The sequence below is a fragment of the Bos indicus genome, chromosome 1 (assembly GCF_029378745.1).
Source record: "Bos indicus isolate NIAB-ARS_2022 breed Sahiwal x Tharparkar chromosome 1, NIAB-ARS_B.indTharparkar_mat_pri_1.0, whole genome shotgun sequence".
In the NCBI taxonomy this organism is placed as follows: domain Eukaryota; kingdom Metazoa; phylum Chordata; class Mammalia; order Artiodactyla; family Bovidae; genus Bos; species Bos indicus.
In genome coordinates, this window is record NC_091760.1 from 54,587,907 (window position 1) to 54,604,124 (window position 16,218).

At 37.9% G+C, this 16,218-nt stretch overlaps 1 protein-coding gene across 1 annotated transcript in view; it reads right to left on the reverse strand.

Annotated features, from left to right (window-relative positions):
- Window positions 1–16,218, reverse strand: part of MORC1 (MORC family CW-type zinc finger 1) — a 165,231-nt gene that overhangs the window by 99,309 nt on the left and 49,704 nt on the right. Inside the window, 3 exon segments of the mRNA XM_070787520.1 lie at window positions 1,246–1,310; window positions 3,529–3,602; window positions 6,204–6,283. Coding sequence (XP_070643621.1) covers window positions 1,246–1,310; window positions 3,529–3,602; window positions 6,204–6,283 — 219 coding nt within the window.

Below are 16,218 nucleotides of genomic sequence, written 5' to 3' on the forward strand. Positions count from 1 at the left end.
TGGATGTAATGACAGAGATTAGACATTATGACATTAGATTTTTTGAGGGAGTTACTGACATGAATATATTATGTATTTTTAAATGCACAAACATGTAGGGTTAAATATATATGAATCAAACTTTTTCTCAAAAATGTCTACTCTATAATTAGATCCCTGCTGTTTAACTAAAAAGAATACTGATTTTGTAAAGAACCCCAAAACAGAGTATTAGAGGGTATGATGTAATCACTCTGCGATATGGCATACTGATTGTCTTCAAATATTAAAAAAAGCATTTTGCTATAAAAACAAGTCCACCCCAACTAGCATTATTATAAAATATAGGTTGCTCACCTTTTATGTCTATCATTGTGATAACAAAAAAGTCATCAACCAGCTCTTTCTTTCTGAAGACTTAAAAGTGGCCTTTGCTTTTCAGTAAAGAATCCTAAGGCAGTTATTTATTGTTTATTTTGATACATGCATACTTAACAGTTCAAATTTAAGTTGTGAGGAAAGTTATGGTTATATAGTGGGCTTCCCTGGTGGCTCAGACAATAAAGAATCTGCCTGCAATGCAGGAGACCCAGGTTCAATCCCTGGGTTAGGAAGGTGCCCTGGAGAAGGGAATGTCAACCCACTCCAGTGTTCTTGCCTAGAGAATCCCATGGACAGAGGAGCCTGGTGGGCTACAGTCCACGGGGTTACAAAGAGTTGGACTTGACTGAGCGACTCACACACACATGGTCATATAGCACATCACAATTCACATATACCAAAACACGCTGAAAACCAGTAACACGTCCTTAAAAATTTATTTGTAAAAGTTACCACAGTTTTCGAAGTCTGGCTTAACTTGGACAACAGCTATTATTTTCAGTTTAATTTGTTTGACACCTGAGCTGGACAGCAAGTCAACCTTACCAATGTAAACAATGGTTTTGTAATACAGGCTTGCTATTTTTATTTTAATTGTATATAAGTGATACTTTTACCTGAAATATCATCCATCTTAAATTGAAAGCAGTACTGGAAGATGGAAGAAACTGGGACTAACCATTCAGAGTTCAAATAGCAGAAGACATAGAGAAAGTGAAGCTGCCAGCTGACCCCCTGAGCAGTTCACTTCTTCATCATAAAATGATGAATAGCATAAAATGTCACAGGCTAAGGAAGAGAAACTGTCATAATAATGACCAAATCTGTCGACAGTGAAATCAGAGTTTCAGGGGGTTCCAACAAACAGAAAATCTCCTGTCTTACCTCTGCTTCTCTTGAAGAACCTTCTGCTTTGCTTTAACATCTTCCAGAGCTTTCTGTAATACATCCTAGAAAAGTACATTTGGTTAGGAGAGAACATAATGCCATTAAATTAATGAGAGCTGAGTTGATATTTATTATCCTATTATCCAGAGGTTTCACAAGGGTAACAGTGACAGGTCACACTGCCTAATGCAATTCTACCACAGTAAGTACTCAATAAATACTTGATAGATATGAAGTTCCAACAGCTAAGAAGACAAACCAAATCCAAGCCCACAGTTCTCTTTTTGCGCATATTCCAATGTCCTCTCTGTCTTTAGAGAAAGAGCCACTGCTCCCTTTAAAGTCACAATGGCTTTCACACAAACAGTGTGAAAACCTGGGGAAAGTCATTCCGTGTACCTGGCCTTTGTCTGTGAGAATGGACAATGCTTCATCATGTGATCTATCACTAAGGCTTTTTTCAGGAAAAAACAGAAATTGTGACTACAAAATTTTATCAAAGGCCAAAAGAAAATGTCTCCTCTCTATCAGGTTCCATACAGTCCTCACTAATACTCCCCAAACTTTCCCCTTATAGAATATCCCATCCCTGGATTTTCTCCCTTTCAGAGTGCCTCCATACCAGTGCCTGCCTGTCTTTCTTTTCTTCTAACTTGATATATCAGCTCATTCCTAACTCTATCTCTAGTATCTTCCCTCCAGTCAGGCAGAAAAGAAATAATGCATCATCACTATTTCACAAATAAGAACAAACTTTTAACATGCTCCATCCACCTGATATGAAAGATGGGCATCTCATTTGATGGGTAGACCACGGAGTGAACCTGTTTTCACTGACTTGTAAAAGAAAATGGTAAATGCTTGGTAAGTATTGCACTTCAAATTCAACCACTCAACTGCCTAGAGGAATTTAAGAGGTCAAAAGCTGAGGTCATTCTGCTTAGCTCTCTTCTCTGAGTTAAAGAAGTCAGTGCACATCAGAGCAACAAAGCAAGTTGCTCAAAGACGTCCCTACCTTTTCTGTCAATGGACTTAAGAGCACAGAGCAGAGAGGTGGTGAGAGGTAATGGGCTCAGGCAGGAAGAAAGGGAGGTCCTGACCCATTAGAAAGCGTCTGTTTCTCTTGTCATGCAAATACATGAAGCTAAGGAAATTGATTTTTTTTAAGAGACAAAATAAAGCTTAAACTTTTCTTTAAAAAATCTGTAACAATAAGATAGGTCTGTGGCAGATTCATTTTGATATTTGGCAAAACTAATACAATTATGTAAAGTTTAAAAAAAAAATAAGATAGGTCTACATTTACCTTAAAAAAAGTGAAAAGAAATAGGTAAAAGAGTTTTGGGAAAACCATGGAGCACTTTGGGGAATTACCATGTGCTACTCTCTGACTTCATCCTGTATTCATGATAGTTAGATATGAGAGCTCTTCCTCACACACAGCCTTGGTCCTTGAAAGTTTAAGAGCAAATTACAGAAAGAATTCCTACACTGAGACTGTAGAAGAGGAAGAAGGAAGGGTGAAGTAAAGCATTTTTTTCTCCAAACACCTCCTTACCCCATGCAAGCAAAGAAATATGCCAAATGATAAATATGCACCACAGTAGAAAGTCTGGTACCGTATTTTTGGTAAAAGTTAGCAAACTTACATGTCCTGCAGCAACATTCTTTTTCTCTTAGTTGCTATGTATTGTAATTAATAATAACAGTTCTTTACAACCTATCTTACTCATGGGCATATTGCAAGGATTACAGAGAATGTTTATGAACTGTGTGGAATAACTCATAAGAAAAGAGTTTTGCAAGCTGGAAGCACTGTTATTAATATTCATAATTATAGTATATAACTCCTGGCAGTAGAAAGAAGGATTGCTTATTAGTGTTCTCTTTGCTCTCCCCATTCATTTAGGTCCATAGGGAGCTATAATTTGAAGAGATATTTTCAGGGAGACTTGATAGGCTAGTTTTTTCTTTTAGCTTTTCATTATTTTCTCCCTTTCTTTATACTTTTTCCTTCATTTTAAAGAAATGAGTTGTGATGTCCTTCCCCACTGTTTCCAATTCACCCCACATTTAGTTCATCTTTGCTCTCAATCTCAGCCTTTCCCCAACTTGCTGAGTCTCCTCCCCTTTCTCTGCTCTCATCTGTCTACCTTGTGTTAAAATGAACTTAATCTCCTCAGCTTGTTTAAAGGTTTAGGAAGTAAGTGATAAGAGACAACTATGTACAGGAAAAAGCAAATGGCCCTGTTTGCCCTTTAAGAAGACTATATGTCATACCTTGGCAGAGGAAGACAGAGGAGTTCTGTCAGAGTGGTTTACTTTGATTTGTGCTTCTTTCAGGATGAGTTCAGCTAGAAACAGAAGCAAGATAATTTAATAAAACGAAATTATTTCAAACATCTTTAAATGAATATTACATATACATAATACATACATGACCAATAAGAATGGCTTACAGATAATAATTTCAGAAAATTCTATATTCCTTCTACAGTTCTCACACATTCCAAGGTTAGGTAGCTATATAGTGTTTCCTCTAAGGCATGACAACTTACAGAGCATACACTTGTTGTCATTTAGTTGCCAACCCATGTCAGACTCTTTGCAACCCCACGGACTGGAGCCCACCAGGCTCTCTCTGTTCATGAGATTTCCCGAATACTAGAGTGGGTTACCATTTCCTCTTCCTGATCTAGAAATCAAACCTACAGCTCCTGCCACCATCTCCTGCATTGCGGGTAGGCTGTCTATGTCTGAGCCACCTATACATATACATACAAATTCAAAAGTCATGACTGAATGTTTGGTTGACTGAAACTCTCTAAAATCCATGAAATATGGATTCAGAGCTACTCCTCACTCTTGGATCACTGGGGAAGGATGACTTTGTCCTTTTGTGGGAGGACAAAGTGTATAGCATTCTGTCTTAAAGTAGATGTAACATCAGTCTCTAAAATTATCTAACTCTGCAACAGAACAATGGGGGTTTCTTTTTTTTTTTTTTAATTTGGCTGTGCTGGGTGGTTGTGGCACATGGGATCTTTAGCTACGACATGTGAACTCAGTTGTGGCATGTGGGATCTAGTTCCCTGACCAGGGATCGAACCCAAGTCCCCTGCAGTGGCAACACGGAGACTTAACCACTGGACCATCAGGGAAGTCCCTGGGGTTTTCTGATGCACATCAATCTAGTTTCAAGTGTGTCCTTAGAATTTAATTATTTTTGTAATAATAAATAACATCATATTTAGACAAAACCAAAGATGGGAAATGTGTTATAAAGTTCCTGAGAGGGAGGAATTACATTTGACTAATTGTGGTTATTCCTGCAATGGTGAGAGCAGCGTTCAGTTCAGTTCAGTTGCTCAGTTATATCTGACTCTTTGCCATCCTATGGACTGCAGCATGCTAGGCCTCCCTGTTCATCACCAATTCCTGGAATTTACTCAAACTCATCTCCATTGAGTCCATGATGCCATCCAATCATCTCATCCTCTGTCGTCCCCTTCTCCTCCCACCTTTAATCTTTCCTAGCATCAAGGTCTTTTCCAATGAATCAGTTCTTCACATCAGGTGGCCAAAGTACTGGAGTTTTAGCTTTAGCATCAGTCCCTCCAGTGAATATTCAGGACTGATTTCCTTTAGGATGGACTGGTTAGATCTCTTTGCAGTCCAGTAGACTCTCAAGAGTCTTCTCCAACACCACAGTTCAAAAGCATCAATTTTTCAGGGCTCAGCTTTCTTTACAGTCCAACTCTCACATTCATACATGACTACCAGAAAAACCATAGCTTTGACCAGACATACCTTTGTTGGCAAAGTCAAGTCTCTGTTTTTTAATATGCTGTCTAGGTTGGTCATAACTTTTTTTCCAAGGAGCAAGTGTCTTTTAATTTCAAGGCTGCAGTCACTACCTGCAGTGATTTTGGAGCCCCCCAAAATAAAGTCAGCCACTGTTTTTCCAGTGGTCATGTATGGATGTGAGAGATTGACTATAAAGAAAGCTGAGCACCGAAGAATTGATGCTTTTGAACTGTGGTGCTGGGGAAGATTCTTGAGAGTCCCTTGGACTGCAAGGAGATCCAATCAGTCCATTCTAAAGGAGATCAGTCCTGGGTGTTCATTGGAAGGACTGATGTTGAAGCTGAAACTCCAGTACTTTGGCCACCTGATGCCAAGAGCTGACTCATTTGAAAAGACCCTGATGCTGGGAAAGATTGAAGGCAGGAGGAGAAGGGGACGACAGAGGATGAGATTGTTGGATGGCATCACCGACTTGATGGACATGGGTTTGGGTGGACTCCTGGAGTTAGTGATGGACAGGGAGGCCTGGGGTGCTGTGGTTCATGGGGTCAAAAAGAGTCGGACATGACAGAGTGACTGAACTGAACTGTTTCCACTGTTTCCCCATCTATTTGCCATGAAGTGATGGGACCAGATGCCATGATCTTTGTTTTCTGAATGTTGAGCTTTAAGCCAACTTTTTCACTCTCCTCTTTCACTTTCATCAAGAGGCTCTTTAGCTCTTCTTAGCTGTCTGCCATAAGGGTGGTATCATCTGCATATCTGAGGTTTTTGATCTTTCTCCCGGCAATCTTGATTCCAGCTTGTGCTTCTTCCAGTCCAGCGTTTCTCATGATTTACTCTGCATATAAGTTAAATAAGCAGGGTGACAATATACAGCCTTGACATATTCCTTTCTGGATTTGGAACCAGTCTGTTGTTCCATGTCCAGTTCTAACTGTTGCTTCCTGACCTGCATACAGATTTCTCAGGAGGCCGGTCAGGTGGTCTGGCTTTACCATCTCTTTAAGAATTTTCTAGTTTGTTGTGATCCACACAGTACAGCCTATGTCTCAGAATAATTGCTCAATGAATGTTTGCTGATTAAACAGACAATAATGATGTAGGCCATATAACAATAATGATACAGGCCACAAGTAATTACATACCTCTCTTTACTGCTTCTTCTGCCTTTTTAACTTCACATTTAAATGCTCCTTTAAAAGAAGATGTGACATACAGATACTTTCTGAAACAAAATAGGAAAGAACATAATCAAGTCAGATTATCATTTTAAAGTTCACAATGCAAAAATATTCCCTAAGAAGACTATATACTCCAGAGATACATTATTATTCAGAAAAATTCATCAAGTAAGTTACATTCAGCTGTTAAATCAGCAAAGTTTATAACTAAGAAAAATTCCTTGCTTTGTAATACTGAGCAATTTTGTTTCTGTAGGGAAACTTCAGGAGAGAGACAGGAAAATCTCTGCCCACACAAATATTCACTTAAACATGTAAAATGTGATACTTTTCTTAAAAAGAAAATTTTCTATTGAACTGCTTCATTATCAAAGTTTCTGGTTAATATACCCATCCTTCTTACCCAGACCATCATTGATACTGGGTAAACTGTTTCTCCCTCTCTGTAAACAATTATCTCTAACTGAAATGCTCAAAAACACACATTAATGTATCATTTTAAATTACTAACACATTTTTCTAATTTATTGCTCAAGAAGCCTGTTTTCAAGGTTCAGGGTTTTACTGAAAGCAAAGATACTCCAGAACAATCACAGAGAAAGAAATGTATATATATCTTTTCCTCACTCAAAGTGAGCAAAATAGAGATGAGAAAGGCTCTGCAGAATCAGAGTTTCTCTGAAAGCAGTTGAAGCTATGTTTTTCTATAATAGAGGATTCCTGGAATAAGGATTTTAAATGCTGGTTTAAATCATCATAGAGAGAAAAACTCCAGATCAATATTTGGTCTGAGAATACTCAAAGCTCTGTATACTTCATTCTATAACTTTTGCCTCTCATATCCATGTAGACTTGGAAGCTTACCATTCTCTGATAAGGCAAGTTTTAGATAGGCAGTGAGAGGTAGAGGGAGAATTCTAGAACATCTTTTGAAGCCAAAACATTTTAGACATGTAAAAGAGAAATTTGTTCATGCAGAGGAGAGAGTCTAAATTTATTAATATATATACGCCCAATGAGTCTATGCCAGGGATAGGCAAAATATTGCTCATGGGCCAAATTAAGCCAGCAGCTTGTTTCTATTATAGCCTAAGATCTAAGAATTTTTTTTTTCCGTTTTAAAGGATTTAAAAAAAAGGAAAAAATTAGGTATCTGGATATGTCCAGATACCTACTCTCAGGCCCTTTATAGAAAAAGTTGACCAATCCTTAGAATCTAGGCTAATATCGATGATTTTTGAATCACAGCTTGATCTAGAATTGCTTTTCTATGCTCTGGTTTTTAAACAGTGTAAGCAGTAGTGCAAATTCTTCACAATACAAACAGGTCACACATAATTTACATGGCTGTTAGCTGGAGTCTGTTTGTTTTAAAACTCTTCCATTATCTCAACAGAAGCTGTACAGATATACTCTGGACAGAACACCATCATGATTAATCAAGATTTGGGCTACTTGGAGCCCCTTCTATCTGGGTTAAAAGCCTTTGTTTGTCCCTTACTAGGAGTACAAATTACAAAAGACTGGGCAAATGACTTCATTTTCTGTGATTCCATTTCCTTATCTGTAAATTGAGATAAAAACAGTGATGTCTGTCTCACAAGACTGCTAAGAGAATTAAAGATATCAGCATAGCTAAAGAACTTAGAATAATGCTGCTTCATAGTAAATTGACTTAGTAGAATGTGTTTTACCTAATAAATACCTTATAAGTTGTGTCTATTAGATATATGGTATAGAGGAAATATTAGTATGTATTTTAGAGATAATATGGAGAAGGAAATGGCAACCCATTCCAGTATTCTTGCCTGGAGAATCCCATGGACGGAGGAGCCTGGTGGGCTACAGTCCACAGGGTCGCAAAGAGTCAGACACGACTGAGCGACTTCACTCACTTAGAGATAATATACATTGGGAATATGAAATAAAATGAGTAGTGATCTTTTAAAAATCTGAAAAACTTGTGGAAGTGTGCCTAATTACCTACAAAAAGGCTTAATGCTAAAAAAATTAATAAAAACAAAAAACCTCACTAAATGACATCCTAAATTCATCTACTGCAATGGTTTAATGAATAATTCAAGTTATAATAATTATGTATCTTTACCTCTGACTTCAATGTTCATTTTCCAAGAAGATTTACACAGTCAGTACAAGAAAGGAACACTCATAAAAATCTAAGATAAAGCAATTCTCAATTTGTTCCCTTGATTTTCTTTTACAATAAACATGGTTCATTTAAATCATAACCAAGGTATATTTCAAATCAGTCTCTGTTACATTTAGGGAACAACAAAACCTAAGTTTTAAAGTAAGAAATCATTGACCACTATACACTGGAATTATCATTTGCTTTTAAAACAAAATCACATATTAATCACACAATTATTTTTATTTGAATCACTTAAATCAAATCTTTATTTAAAAAGTCAAAATGAAATTAAGGAGAAACTGAACAATGAGGTAATCCTTCAAAGATGATGTGAATTACACTACTCAAGCATTTTTAGAGACTACATGTTTACAGACAAGAAAACATAGGTGGCATAAAAGGTGCCAACTGTGCATTAGTGCTTAATTTTAAACAATAAAAACAAAAAAATGCTCTCTCTTCATGGAGTGGGTCATTGAGATAACCTGGTCTCAGATAATGTGTACATCTCAGATGATGGTTTGAATTTTATTATTCCATGGACAGAGGAGCCTGGTAGGCTGCAATGCATGGGGTCACAAAGAGTCAGACATGACTGAGTGACCAACACACACACACACACACAAACACACACACACTGCTCACAGCAGTTAAAGAAAGCTACGAAATATATGTGATTTTGTAAATCTAGTGTAGTAAATCTGCCTGTTTTCATAAAAGAATGCATCTTTGTTCAAATCCCCATCCATAATCAGAAGCCCCCATCAGCCTCACACATTATTTTTTTCTACTCGTGGTCTCTTGAAGATAAAAATGCTTCTGAGAATCATGCTTCTGAGAATCAGAGTAATACTGGAGGAAAAAGAAGAGAATCCATCCAGTTCTACTCCTCAGCCTTGCAACATTCCCTGCAAGGGAATGGTGTCCCTTCTAGAACTGGGCTTCTAGTTTCTCAGTGGTTAGATTGGTTTCAACACCATCTCCCAAACTCTGAATATACTTGACCTCTGCCCACACTGGATGTTGTGGTCTCTGTTTTCACTTTGTTTCTGCCTTCTCTCCTTGCCTAATTCTGCCTCATTTTAGGTTTCCACTCTTTCTCACACATTTCACCTTCTACATCCCTACTTTCTTCCATCAATGAAATTGCATTCAATTGTTTTGCTTATGTCCACTTTTTATATAAATCAATTTATTGAATATTTTCTTTCTAATAGAGCTTAAAAACATAAGGTCAGTGAAAAGTATTGAGGGACAATGGTTAAAAACTGAAAGCATTTCCTCTAAAGTCAGGAACAAGACAAGGGTGCCCACTTTCACCATTACTATTCAACACAGTTTTGGAAGTTTTGGCCACAGCAATCAGAGCAGAAAAAGAAATAAAAGGAATCCAAATTGGAAAAGAAGAAGTAAAACTCTCACTGTTTGCAGATGACATGATCCTCTACCTAAAAAACCCTAAAGACTCACCAGAAAATTACTAGAACTAATCAATGAATATAGTAAAGTTGCAGGATATAAAATCAACACACAGAAATCCCTTGCATTCCTATACACTAATAATGAGAAAACAGAAAGAGAAATTAAGGAAACAATTCCATTCACCATTGCAATGAAAAGAATAAAATACTTAGGAATATATCTACCTAAAGAAACTAAAGACCTATATATAGAAAACTATAAAACACTGGTGAAAGAAATCAAAGAGGACACTAATAGATGGAGAAATATACCATGTTCATGGATTGGAAGAATCAATATAGTGAAAATGAGTATACTACCCAAAGCAATTTATAGATTCAATGCAATCCCTATCAAGCTGCCAACGGTATTCTTCACAGAGCTAGAACAAATAATTTCACAATTTGTATGGAAATACAAAAAACCTCGAATAGCCAAAGCTATCTTGAGAAAGAAGAATGGAACTGGAGAAATCATCCTGCCTGACTTTAGGCTCTACTACAAAGCCACAGTCATAAAGACAGTATGGTACTGGCACAAAGACAGAAATATAGATCAATGGAACAAAATAGAAAGCCCAGAGATAAATCCATGCACATATGGACACCTTATCTTTGACAAAGGAGGCAAGAATATACCATGGATTAAAGACAATCTCTTTAACAAGTGGTGCTGGGAAAACTGGTCAACCACTTGTAAAACAATGAAACTAGAGCACTTTCTAACACCATACACAAAAATAAACTCAAAATGGATTAAAGATCTAAACGTAAGACCAGAAACTATAAAACTCCTAGAGGAGAACATAGGCAAAACACTCTCTGACATACATCATAGCAGGATCCTCTATGACCCACCTCCCAGAATATTGGAAATAAAAACAAAAATAAACAAATGGGACCTAATTAACCTTAAAAGCTTCTGCACATCAAAGCAAACTATCAGCAAGGTGAAAAGACAGCCTTCAGAATGGGAGAAAATAATAGCAAATGAAGCAACTGACAAACAACTAATCTCAAAAATATACAAGCAACTCTTATAGCTCAACTCCAGAAAAATAAATGACCCAATCAAAAAATGGGCCAAAGAACTAAATAGACATTTCTCCAAAGAAGACATACAGATGGCTAACAAACACATGAAAAGATGCTCAACATCACTCATTATCAGAGAAATGCAAATCAAAACCACTATGAGGTACCACTTCACGCCAGTCAGAATGGCTGCGATCCAAAAGTCTATAAGTAATAAATGCTGGAGAGGGTGTGGAGAAAAGGGAACCCTCTTACACTGTTGGTGGGAATGCAAACTAGTACAGCCACTATGGAGAACAGTGTGGAGATTCCTTAAAAAACTGGAAATAGAACTGCCTTATGATCCAGCAATTCCACTGCTGGGCAAACACACTGAGGAAACCAGAAGGGAAAGAGACACGTGTACCCCAGTGTTCACCACAGCACTGTTTATAATAGCCAGGACATGGAAGCAACCTAGATGTCCATCAGCAGATGAATGGATAAGAAAGCCGTGGTACATATACACAATGGAGTATTACTCAGCCATTAGAAAGAATACATTTGAAGCAGTTCTAATGAGGTGGATGAAACTGGAGCCTATTATACAGAGTGAAGTAAGCCAGAAAGAAAAACACCAATACAGTATACTAATGCATATATATGGAATTTAGAAAGATGGTAACAATAACCCTGTATATGAGACAGCAAAAGAGACACTGATGTATAGAACAGTCTTATGGACTCTGTGGGAGAGGGAGAGGGCGGGGAGATTTGGGAGAATGGCATTGAAACATGTAAAATATCATGTATGAAACGAGTTGCCAGTCCAGGTTCAATGCATGATACTGGATGCTTGGGGCTAGTGCACTGGGACGACCCAGAGGGATGGTATGGGGAGGGAGGAGGGAGGAGAGTTCAGGATAGGGAACACATGTATACCTGTGGCGGACTCATTTTGATATTTGGCAAAACTAATACAATTTTGTAAAGTTTAAAAAAAAAAAACAGTGTATCTATCTTCTGACTCATAATTTACTTCTGTAATCCATTCTACAGAAATAATCATATTTGAGCATAAATATGCACATGTCAAATAATGCCCAAGCATATCCAGTTTAGCACTGTAACAAGGAAAATGGTGTTTTACTGTCTGGTGGCTTATATGGTAAAGAACCTGCGTGCAGTGCATGAGATCCAGGTTTGATCCACGGGTCGGGAAGATTCCCTGGAGAAGAGAATGGCAATCCACTCTGGTATTCTTGCCTGGAGAATCCCAGGCACAGAGGAGCCTGACAGGCTACAGTCCATGGGGTCACAAAGAGTCAGACACAACTGAGCAACTAACAAACACACACAGTGAAAACCATAAAACCTAACTATGTATCAATAAGTAGTTAAACCACAGAGTACTATACCGTGCATCTAACAGTGCCAAAGAAAGATTTCCAAGAGAACTTTTGTAAATTAAAAAAAAAGTTACATATAATTTTATGTTTAAAAATTGTGTGTGTGGTTTATGTGTATGTAAATATGCAGAAGACAATCTGGGAGGGTATTTATTAAACTCCAGGCAGAGATTCTCCTTTGGGGAGATTACAGATTGCTAGAGCACAGAGTGAATGACAAGTGGTAAAGGGAGCTTTTAGTTATTTGATCTTCTCCAGTATCGAACTCTGTACTGTTTAAGGGTTTTGTTTTTTTTTTTTAATTTAAATTTTTTGCTGTGGCGGGTCTTTGTTGCTATGCACGGGCTTTCTCTAGGTGCGGCAAGTGGCATGTGGGCTCAGTAGTGTGACACATGGGCCTAGTTGCCTTGCGGCCTGTGTGATCTCCCCTGATCAGGAATCGAACACGTGACCCTGCACTGACAGGCAAATTCTTACCCCAGGGAAGCCCCTGTTTGAGTTTTAATTAATAAATTTTACTATTTTAGGAGCAAAATGGAACCACATCTCCTAGAGAGAAATAAACCCCTAAAGAGAAATCAAAAAATGAAAAAATATTGAGTAATTTTTAAGACTTTATGTGGCAAAACTATAGACTGTAGCATAATACAGCACTTTGTTTTAATCAGGATCACCTGCAAAATTTAAATTTTCATTGGTTTTTAATGCTCATACTTACAAAATTGGTCCAAAACATGTTGGCTAATATAAAACAAAGTATTTTTTAAATTTTAAGTTGAAAAAACAGACAACAAGAAAATTAAAGTTCTTTTTTTTTTTTTAAGTTCTAAACTTCTAATTATGCAGAAAAAAATCAGCCCACAGTTATGAATCACAACATTATAGTACTCACAATCATAGTTATTTTCTTTTTAAGTACAAGTTTGCCTGATTAGTCACACTATAAAATAGTTATAGTCCTACATTATTTATCAAAACATCTAATGAGGCATGATCAAGAATTTTCTGGCTTGTATGATGTTGACAGCGAGACCTGGGTGTCAGATAGACTTTTCAAACTTAGTATGTCCAGTACAAGTGGAAAGAACCTCATCACCATTCTCCTTGACCCCCACACACGCACCTCCCATATCATTAGAAGGCTTTCATGGCTCCTTGTCTTCATGTCACATCCAATCTGTCAGGAGGTCTGTGGACTCTTATCTTTACAATCTAAAGATAATCTAAACACATGTAATCTAAACATGTTTCATTACTACTACCATTACCACCTCAGCTCAAGCCACTGTAATTTCTCACCTAGAATACAGTAATGGTATTCTACTAATTTCCCTTCCTCCCTTCTTGCCCCATAAAATCAATTTTCCACTAAGCAGCCACAGTAATCCTGTAAAATAATAAATTAAGTAATGTCACTCTTCTCAAAAGACTTTACATTTTCAATACAAATTCCTCTTATTACCATTTTGGTCAAGCCCTGCAGAACCTGTCATCATCTTCCTCGCCTCTTTTCAATCACCATGCTCTAGCTCTACTATCCTTTCCCCGCTGCTTCTACGAGCTGTTCTTCTCTTCCTGGAAACATCATCCCATAAAATTCTTATACAATTCATAGTGGAATCCAACCTCCAAGATGTCCTCTAATGGTTCTTACTTCCTGGTGTTCATGCCTTTGTGTAGTCCCCTCCCACATTCAATCTGTGTGACCAAAATATGGAAGAAGTGATGGTATATGACTCTCGAGCCTAGCATTGAAACGACTGCAGTTTCTACTCTGTTCTCTTGAATTGCACACTCCAGTGAAAACCAATCCCTGTACAAATACTCAGGCAGTCCTGTGTAGTGGTCGAGATAAAGAGGAACCAAAGTGCCAGCCAGCCGTGGGAGTCAGCCAGATGGAAGTGTGCTACCCATCAAGCTCCAAAGCAGCCCTGCCCAAAATCTCTTGTCAACTTCATGGGAGATCCCAAAACAAAGCTACCCTACAAAACCACCATCAAATTACTGACCCACAGACAATGAGCAATAACAGATGGCTGCTTTATTATTAAGTCACTCAATCTGCAGGTGATTTGCTTATACAGCGTTAGATACATTCACTTTCTCAGTTTGTTCAGCTGTCTGCTCAAAAGTTCTTTATTTTAAAAAGTAACTTCCCTAATTTTCTGTCTAAAGTAGTCACCCAAAACCCCTCATTCCATGAATCTCTATTCACAAATGTGTGGGAACTATGCTGAGCATTATGTTTAAAATAAACATATTTTTATTTTAATCCTTTCAACCACCCTGAGGGAGAGGGGAATTTTCAATACACAGTGGAGAAGTGTCAGGTTTAAGCAATTGCTGAAGGTCCACAACTAGTAAAAGGCAAAATCAAAACTCAAAGTGTCACTGATCCACATTTTGCTTTCAACTACTTTCAGATATTGAAAGATTAAATGATTTAAGATAATACAAACTCATGAAGGAATACATAAGATGCACAATTTACAAAAGAGACACATTTAAAACATTATTAGTCTGTCCCAGTGGGTGGGAGGTGAGCAGTTGGGTAATATCCCTAAAAAATGAAGACTGTCCCAGAAGCACAGCGTTGCAGGATATTCAACAGCAGACCATAAACTCAATGTCCCTGAATATCTTTAAAAGGATCATGCTGCTCCTATGAAAATGGGGGACTCCAACTCTATACCATTTGGGCTCCTTTCAGTGCTATGAATCCACAGCAAAGCAGTGATAATGAGGAATGGAGATCTTCAAACAGATACTTTGGCTCTATCTCCCTTAAGGAGCTTTCAAAAGTGTCCGTCCTTAGTCCTAATGTGCAGAGATTTAACGCCTGCATAAATCAGAGTTATTTCTCTACTAAACCTAAAGAATCCAAAGCCAAAGGAAACCAGTAATGTCTGTTGCTGAAGATCAAATAATACAGCCATGTATTAGCCTGTCTGTATTATATAGATAAACAATATTTAAGATCCCAAGACTTCTAAAATCTTTACATTGAAAGATGTAAAGAAATCACCTAGCTGAAACTCTTACCTAAACAATAATTCTTTCTACAATCTAGGCTCTTTTAGGGACAAATTTGTCCTCATCTTGACTGAGAGTGCCTTTAACTGCTTCATTAATTTCATGGCACACTCACAACTCTGAGTTGGTATATTACACTTTATGTCATGTGTCTGGAGAAACTAAACTTCCCATCCTGGACATACTGGATTTAGTATTCTGGACATCAAACCTGCTAACTGGACCAGGGACTGGTTCAATCAAAGGAAGCTATGTGAGGGATCAAACCTTCCCAAACTCTTGTCTTGTCCCTAGACTCTGTCCAATAAGGAAGCTTTGAATTTGATGGTGGAAAATCCACCCTTCATGAAGCAAATACTAAATATACATGGCCAAGTCAGCTCAATAGAGCTCAGGTATAACCTGAGCAACACTGGGCTGTTGCTTCAGTTCTCAGAACACCCCAGCCACGGAGAAAACACTGAGACAAAAGTGACAGCGAGCATGCTGTATGGTGCCCTGCTCTGTGACTTCTCTGAGTACCCTTATCTTAAATATCAATGGGAAAAGGTAATCTGTGTGTCTCTGCAAAAAAACAGCACAACACTCTCATGCTGAGCTAGTCTTCTAGTGCTATACAGCCATTCAAGTTCTGCCGTCTAGAATTCCAACCATCACATGGCAGCCTTTCAAGTTTTCACTTACTCTTCTCTCATTCACAACATGATGCTCAATTCCATTAGTTAGCCCCTACCGGATAGTTACCTTACTGTGAGCCAGGAAGTCCCCTTCCCTTCTAAAGCATCCTTGTCTGAACATGACCCTCCAGACATGGTGTCAGCAGGACACAGTTTATTAACATCTTGTTCTGTCCACTAAGTTCCATAAACATCTTCAGCAACCCCATCATCCTATCAGCTTGTATCAGGCTT